The sequence below is a fragment of the Pangasianodon hypophthalmus genome, chromosome 4 (assembly GCF_027358585.1).
Source record: "Pangasianodon hypophthalmus isolate fPanHyp1 chromosome 4, fPanHyp1.pri, whole genome shotgun sequence".
Lineage (NCBI taxonomy): Eukaryota > Metazoa > Chordata > Actinopteri > Siluriformes > Pangasiidae > Pangasianodon > Pangasianodon hypophthalmus.
This window is the reverse complement of record NC_069713.1, coordinates 1369132-1377586: the sequence shown is the minus strand read 5'-3', so window position 1 is coordinate 1377586 and position 8455 is coordinate 1369132. Positions and strand designations below refer to the sequence as shown.

At 42.5% G+C, this 8455-nt stretch overlaps 1 protein-coding gene across 1 annotated transcript; it reads left to right on the top strand.

Annotated features, from left to right (window-relative positions):
* The first annotated feature begins 469 nt into the window (after positions 1-469).
* Positions 470-8027, top strand: LOC113524137 (plasminogen activator inhibitor 1 RNA-binding protein). Its single transcript, XM_026910270.3, has 9 exons — positions 470-1049; positions 3383-3548; positions 3671-3811; positions 3903-3974; positions 4057-4134; positions 4295-4478; positions 4575-4631; positions 5564-5749; positions 5851-8027. The coding sequence occupies exons 1-9, from the start codon at positions 653-655 to the stop codon at positions 5908-5910; spliced, it is 1341 nt and encodes a 446-aa protein (XP_026766071.1). The 5' UTR covers positions 470-652; the 3' UTR covers positions 5911-8027.
* The last annotated feature ends 428 nt before the right edge of the window (positions 8028-8455 follow it).

The window sequence follows — 8455 nt, the reverse complement described above, 5'->3', positions numbered from 1 at the left end:
GTTTAGAGACATTGTGGTGTTTAGTGAGATTGTGGTGTTGTTTAGTGAGATTGTGGTGGTGTTGTTTAGTGAGATTGTGGTGGTGTTTACTGAGATTGTATTGTTGTTGTTTAGTGAGATTGTGGTGTTGTTTAGTGAGATTGTGGTGTTGTTTAGTGAGATTGTGGTGTTGTTTAGTGAGATTGTGGTGTTGTTGTTTAGTGAGACTGTGGTGGTGTTTAGTGAGATTGTGGTGTTTAGTGAGATTGTGGTGTTGTTTAGTGAGATTGTGGTGTTGTTGTTTAGTGAGATTGTGGTGTTGTTGTTTAGTGAGATTGTGGTGGTGTTTAGTGAGACTGTGGTGGTGTTGTTTAGTGAGATTGTGGTGTTGTTGTTTAGTGAGATTGTGGTGGTGTTTAGTGAGATTGTGGTGGTGTTGTTTAGTGAGATTGTGGTGTTGTTGTTTAGTGAGATTGTGGTGTTGTTGTTTAGTGAGATTGTGGTGGTGGTGTTTAGTGAGATTGTGTAGTTGTTTACTGAGATTCTGGTGTTTAGAGAGATTGTGTTGTTTATTGAGATTGTGTAGTTTAGTGAGATTGTATAGTTTAGTGAGATTGTGTAGTTGTGTGTTGTCTGAACTGAACTGCACTCCCCGTGTGGCGGGAAACTCTGAATGTCCCGGATGTGGTGCGCGCCGGAAGAGAAGGCGACGTCACCCGCGTCCATCTTGTGTTTGCTCTTCGGCGAGCCTCTTCGTTCCGCTCCCCAGCCGCGCCGAATCGGAGGAGAATCCCGCCGCCGGGGCGCCATCATGCCCGGACACCTGCAGGACGGTTTCGGCTGCGTCGTTACCAACCGCTTCGACCAGCTGCTGGATGACGAGTCCGACCCGTTCGACATATTGAAGGCGGCAGAGAACAGGAGGAAAGACGCGGCCGCCGCCGCCGCCGCCAGCAAACCCGCCGCTCAGGCCGCCAGACAGCCCAAGAAGGAGTCGCAGAAGGAGCGGAAGAACCCGCCGCCGGAGCGGAAGGAGGACCCGCAGCCTGCAGCGCCGCTCAAGAAGGACGGTATGGCGGAGAGATCCTTTTATAAACCTAAAACTCGCTTTAACTCGCCAACATGGTTCTGTGTTAGTTTTCTGTTTTATTATTATTTTTTTCTCCACTTACATTCACACAGTTCCCGCCTTCTGCCTCCTGACTGGCTAATATATACACACAACCTCGCGAGCTGCACTCTGATTGGATTACATCGCTGTCCAATCTGGGTGCCGCTCGTGACCATCCAATTCTACCCGTGTAGGCGGGAAATCATCAGCCAATCCCTGCCCAGGAGGGCGGGGCTTATCGGAATACGGGTGAGATAAAAGACAACGACGCCACCGTTGCTCTGTGTGTGTGCTGTCATGGTAGAGGACACTCACTGGAAAGTGTTAGCATTATCGCGATATATAAGCTAATTATTTATTCAGATAACAACAATATTCTCTCACAATCGAGCTCACAAAAGCATTGTAATGAAGTTCTGTGGTAACTTTTGTGGGGAAACTTGTTTTTTTTTTTAAATAACTACGTCGTGTTTTTGTTTAGCTTTCAAGCTCAAGCTAAATTCTTCTTTTTTCCACACAGTTGCGCACACTAACTTGAAATAAAGTCCATTTTTCCATTAAATGTTTATATTTTCATCGGCAGGACAGCTGTTCTACACATATTCACTAATAATTACTGCACATTTGTGTATTTTGTGAGTATTATGGCCACTACGTAGGCAGCAGTTCAGGGCAGTGTGTTAGCTGTGGAGATAAAAATCAGCCATGTTGAAGAGGACATCATCTAAAGCTTCTTATATTTAACAAGTAGTGGATAATAGTTCACAGTTTACATTTTCAAGATAACGTATAAACTCTTTAAACCCTAAAAGGATTCTGAATAGAAGTGACGAAACCCAGATATCAAAATGACGACCTGCTACTGTCCTCCTAACGTCCTCAAAAGTTATAATTACGCTATTTTCTGGCTTTTTGGAAACTACAAACTGTCTTTAAAATGTTCCGAAAACAACGCAGTACCAATAATGTATGTTGTTGTTGATAGGCGTTCAATGAGGACAAAAGTAACAGTGCCCTATAAAAGCCGTCATTTTGTCATTTTTTTCGGCTTGAGCTTTGCCTTTTATGGAGTTTTGTGGGCGTGCCTAAACGTGAATTAGCCGCCCCCTTGTATATGAACGTGCAATGCGTAATTTACGGCTGATTGGTATTTATCAGCGTACGCACACGACTATGAAGATAATAAGCATTAATGCAACTTATAAATCCGGTCTGATTTTTTGTTTGAAATATTTACACGCAACGTCGTAAGTTACGTGTCATTTCCAAACACGTGTACGAACTCACGTTCTTTTTTTATGTTGTCGGAGTAACGTTATCCAGGAGCCCAAAATCAGACACCGAATATTATCGTACATTTTAACTGGGAGAGATATAAAGAAAGTGAGACAGTTATGATGTATACGATTATGTTTATATCAATAAACATTAATTTATATTAAAAGCGTCCAAATTACTTGACGACAAAATTACAGATTAGTCTTACAGAGACACAGCTGTCTCAAATGTCAACATTTTGTCATGTTTCATCACTTTCCACTGAAACTTTTACGATAAACTTGGCATATTGTCTCTTACGAACTTTTTTTTTTTTTTATTTCCCACAATACAATGTTTTCTTGGTGACATTTGTCATCATTTGCGTTTATTTTTCTAGTCCTTTTTTTGTTCTTAATATTTCTTTGTATATCTTGTTCTACTCCATACCCTTGTATTTCCCATCATACCTACATGCGGCTCTGATCTTCATCTTCATCGTGTCCTGGTTGGAGAATTTACATCTGCTTTGGTTAGCACCTGCTTGGCGCTAGTACACCAGGACGTGCTAATAATATTACACCCTCCAGGAGGTGATTTGTTTTTACCTAGTTTGCATTGTTAGGCGTGTTTTTTGGAGGATGGGAAGAACACGGGAAGAAGAACCACATCGAACTCTGGCTGTGTTCTTTTCCTGAAACATAAAACCGATATTCAGATGTGATTTATTTGCATGAACAGTAGCTCCGCCCCCTTTATTTTACAGATTTCTTTTTCCGTATGTGTTTCGATTTGAAACAAGCAAGCAAAAAACACTGCAAATATGTAAAGGACAATTTTATCAGCAAAACAAGACAGAGCATGAAAAGTCAAACAGTAAAAATATTTACTCACAAACCCCAACGTGAAAGCGTTTTGCGCTTTCGACAGCTTTTCGAATTATTTCCAATAATAATTCATATAAAATGGCAACCTGGAACATATGGCAGGAGAAGCCTGAGTGACATGTTAATGCCACTTCCTGTGATGTTGCAGGTGTAAGGAGGATGGGGAGGAAGCAGCAGGAGCAGCAGGGGCAGAACACTCCCCACCAGCAGGGGGCGCCGGGAGAACGGAGACCGGAGAGACGAGTCCACCGAGAGCGTCGCTTCGAAAAGCCACCTGAGGAAAAACATGAAGGAGGAGAAGCCAGTGTGGACAAGTGAGTCCCTCTCCATCACGGTTTACGATGTTTTAGCAAAAGTGCTCCCGAAATAAACATTAGCAATGATGAATATTGTCGTATAACATTCACATGGATGATCCACGTTTTTTTCCCCTTAGGCCAGTAGGAGACAGACCACCGAGGGGTCGTGGTGGAGGTCGTGGTGGTCGTGGAGGTCGTGGACGGGGAATCGGAAGAGCTGACGGATTTGACTCTCGAGGAAAGCGTGAATTTGAACGACACAGCGGAAACGACAAATCGTGAGGGACTTGTATTCCTAGTTAGTACGTTTTGCTCAGGTTAGTAAGTGAACATAGCAACAATTAGCTTCGTTTATGTTTTGTTTTCCAGCAGCCAGAAAGCTGAGGAGAAGCGAGGAGGAGCCGGATCACACAACTGGGGCAACACCAAGGAAGAAGCCAGGTGAGGCGAAATAAAACTAATGTTAATAATGACGGTATGTAAATAGTGCCTGTGGTATAACTGGTACCTTTTGATCTTTCAGTGAACTGCACCAATCGGCCGCACCTGAAGCACCTGTGGAAGGGGAGGAGCCTGCTGCGCCTGTTGACTCAGAAAACAAGTAAGCCCCACCTCTTTATACCTGTAGGCCAATGAGTGAGTGCTGTGGTCTTTGTTGGAAAGCCAGCATTTGCCGGCAGTGCAGAAGTTCAATCATGTCTAGGTCTAGAGGAATCTGTTGATACGTTGTGTGATCGTTGATGTGGTCGGTTGATTTCCAGAGAGAACGAGGTTGAGGAAGTGAAGGAGGAAGGCCCCAAGGAGATGACCCTGGACGAGTGGAAGGCCATGCAGAACAAAGAGCGGGCGAAGGTGGAGTTCAACATCCGCAAACCAAACGAAGGCGACGAGGGCCAGTGGAAGAAAGGATACGTGCTGCACAAGTCGAAGAGCAAAGACCTGGGCGTGAGTGACACAGCACTTGTCGCGTTAAAGTCTAGGTTTAGACTTTAGGTTCTTTAGGTGTGTGCATCATTCGTTTCTCTGTGTTTGCTTCTCCAGAGGCCGTCTGGAACTCTGATTGAAACTGGAGATGCTAACGCTGAGTCACTCCACAAGGTAGCGACCCTCACTTTCAATGTCAAATAAAAAGACCACTCTGGAAATGTCAGGGATCCATTGGGTGGCTGTAAAGGATCTGCCCAAGAGCACCATAGTATGGATGTAAACCTGTCGGAGACAACAATTTACCTGTAAAGTACCTGACCATAGATGTAAATAACCTGTTGGATACCACACGGAACCTGTAAAGCACCCATTTGACTCCACAATGTAGCTGTAACTATTTAAATAGTTTCACTTTAAAGTGAAGCCGTCACTGTAATATAAATGTTTACGAAAAAAAAAAAATCATTTGGGATCAAACTTGAGCTGTAAAGTACCAGTTTAATAAGGGTGTAGCTGTAAAGTATCTATTTGACACTTTTAATGACCATAAAATACCTACTGAAGCTCACGTTGTAGCTGTAGGAACCCTGTTTACGACCATGTAGTGGCTGTAAAGTTGTAAAGTACTGAATTGACAAGTTCAAAGCTGTAAAATACCTGCTTCATACCAAGCTTGATGGAAAATTTCTCGTTTGAGACACTCTGGGTCCATCAGTGAACTGTTTATCCACAAATTGGCTGTAAAGCAACTGTTTATCAACACCATGTCTGTAAAAAAATAACTGCTAATCCACACCATCGCTATAAACTTAACACTTTGTCCGTAAAGTAACTATTTATCCTCACAATGGCTGTAAAGTAAAATTTTTTCCACACTGGAGTCGTAAAGTTATCTGCACCAGCTGTAAAATAACCACTTTAATGCTATATGCAACCAGAAAAGTTTCAAATTAAGACCAAGTACTCACATGAGGCTGTGCCATCTGAGCGCTCTGAGGCTGTAAAGTATCCATGAGCTTCAAGTACCCTTTGTAAAGTACCCTTTGTAAAGTACCCTTTGTAAAGTACCCTTTGTAAAGTACCCTTTGTTTTTGTATTATTAGGGAGCCTCTGAAGACGGCTCAGGCGACCACCACTTCCGCAAACCAGCCAATGACATCACCTCCCAGCTGGAGATCAACTTTGGAGATTTGGGCCGCCCTGGGCGTGGTCGGGGGGGCTCCCGGGGTGGCAGAGGGGGCCGGGGAGGTGGAAACCGGGCAGGGCGCGGTGGAGGCAGGTCTGAGAAGGTCAGTAACTTTACACACACGCCAGCTACTAAGTTAAAAAAGAAACTTGTTTGAGAAGTGTAATTGTATCGCATGTAATGTGTGTGTTTTTATATCTTCAGGGAGGCGGAGTGTCTGTTCCTAACGTGGACGACCCCGAGGCGTTTCCCGCCTTGGCCTAAACCCTGACCTTTGACCCTTGAGCCCCTCCTCTACGAGGCCTGCATGCTTACGGATCCTTCGACTCTAGATATCATAAAAAAGAAAAAGAAAAAAAAAAAACGTGTAAAAGAGAGACTGTCATGTACACCATAGTGAGGACTGAAACCCCGCCCCCATGTTAACGGACTTCTCTCGTTACACTGAAGCTAATTCTCGATAGAGCTTTTGTATTTAGAGACATGATAGATAGCAGGGATGTTCCTACAGTATTTTATTTTATTTCTGATTCGATTGCTGTTTGAATGTAAGGCTTTTCCAGCATAGCGTTTGAAGTGAGTTTAAGCTTTCGTTTGTTCTCCTTCTATTTTTGGCGTATTTTAATATTTTTGAGCAAAAGGAGAATGTGGGTCTAGTGCTAATTTTACTGTTATTGACGTACAGAAGTAATGTATCACTTTAAATATTTTAAACGAAGCTCTGAGGTCAAGTTCCTGTTATTTGATTTTTTTTTTTTCATGGAGCTCTTTGCTTGGCCTGTAGCAAAACCGTAAATATGTGAATGCTTCGTTATATATTTTTATTTTTTTTCCTTTCGTCCCTTTTCATTTAATTTCTCTTGCTGTGTTGTGTTCTTGTTCTGTTTGTTTTTCTTTTCTTTCTTCTTTTTTTTTTTTTTTTTTTTTTTTTAGGCTGGTCCTCTCGTACGTCACCTTTTACAAAAAAACGTTGGGAACACTTTTAAAAGTCTGTGTGTGTGTGTGTGTGTGTGTGTGTCCTGATGTTGCTAAGTGACAAGCGTCCCTCTGTCCATGAGGGCGGAGCTTAAGTCAAAATTTCCATCAGCCAACCAGATCATATTTAACTTTAGCTAGCTGGGTAGTGAACTTGGCTAGCTGCTTAACATCACATAAATTATTGTTAGCTAAGCTACCTACTTATTGCTAATGAAAGCAGAGTGCTACATTTACGTGTCTTAGCTAAGCTTGTGTAAATTTGAACTGTTTTATGCTTAGCGCTACATCAGACGAAGACATTATGAGGAGGTGGTGATTGGCTAATTCAGCTTGCCTTAAGCTGACCCTTGGCAGAATCAGGACATGTGAGTGTTTGTGTGCGAGTTTTGCGTAAACAGGCATGTGCTACGGTAGTTGCGTTACGGGATGACGGCGGTGATGACCATTTTAGGGATATTATCGTGACATTGCGTTCTCATTGGGCAGTGACGGACACGCTTTCCAGTTTGGCTGAGAATAAGGACCATTACAAGACAGCCGTCCTTGCACAAACCTTTTTTTTTTTTCTTTTTTTTTTTTTGTGATCGTATAACCGATTATCACATGCACATGCCTGTACACGAGTCACCTAAAGTTCTCGAACCTGAAGTTTTATCTTTATTATTGTTGTTATTATTATTATTATTATTATTATTATTAACGCCTCAGCATGCTTCATGTGGAGACGACGTCTGCCAGCGTTGGGCAAAGACCACACCACCTTCATGAACTTACGAAGCTCACTTCCTCGAGTGAACATTATTGAACATTACCAGTTCTGCACATAGCGCTGTTACTGTTTAATGACTGTTTCCATGACTACAGGAAGCATACTGTCGCTCCTCAGAAGCATCCATCTTGGGCACACCTTGCTTGTAACAGCGTGTTCGTCCACGTGACGACTGAAGCCTCCAATATATGATTTACGTTGTATTTTTTTTGTGGAAGCCAACCAATCGTCATCTCTGTATGAAGTACGCTGAGGTTTTTTTTTCTTTAGCGCTGATTGCTGACATATCTTTGCACTTAGATAAATGATTTTTTAGCTAACAAGCACATGATCTGTCCCTGTTTTATCCTTTTTTTTTTTTTTTTTAGTATTTACAGCAGCACTACTCGAAGAACATGCTCAATTCAGGGTGTGTGTGTGTGTGTGTGTGTACGTGTGTGTGAGCGTGTGTGAGTGTGTGTGTGGTTTATCCTGAACCTGGGAGTGACAGTAAACTGGAGGACACTAGGACATGTTGGACTCCTCGGACAGTGGGAGACTCCGTGACTGGACTCTTTGTAGGACTTTTGGTTTTCCGGATGTTTCTGCATTCACACGTCCCTGTTCAATAAACTTCCCACAGGTGTTAATGTCACTCACTGCTCGTGCTCTCTCTTTTTTTTTTTTTTTTTTTTTTTTAAATCTACTGTACATTTTTAAAATCAAAAATCTTCTCATGTTACTTTTAGTCCAGCTAGCATCACAATGCTGTGAACATTCCTAAGATTTTCTCTGAAAAGTGTAAAACCCAGATAATTGTGTGATATATTTTGCGTAAATGCACCTTAGTGAAGTCACACACAGGTGCTGATGTGGTTTAGGGTGAAGGTGGAGCTCCTGCTATAAGCATTAACGCCGTGTAGCTGAACACTGGAATGTTATTTATGGAGGCCAGGATTGTTTTATTTTTCCAGAGAACAATTTGAGCAGGTATCAGTCTGCCCCCTAGACCCCACCCCTAAGGTTTAAAGCTGGAATGTCACCTTTATTGTAAAGCTGGAGGTCATGATGGAAGTCACAGGA

What these genes read in the sequence shown, in the direction of transcription:
- LOC113524137 (XM_026910270.3), top strand. Translation starts at nt 653, where the DNA reads ATGTCCCGGATGTGGTGCGCGCCGGAAGAGAAGGCGACGTCACCCGCG. An exon ending in AACACCAAGGAAGAAGCCAG is followed by an intron (nt 3,975 to 4,056) that starts GTGAGGCGAAAT and finishes TTGATCTTTCAG; the next exon opens with TGAACTGCACCAATCGGCCG. An exon ending in GTGGAGGCAGGTCTGAGAAG is followed by an intron (nt 5,750 to 5,850) that starts GTCAGTAACTTT and finishes TTATATCTTCAG; the next exon opens with GGAGGCGGAGTGTCTGTTCC.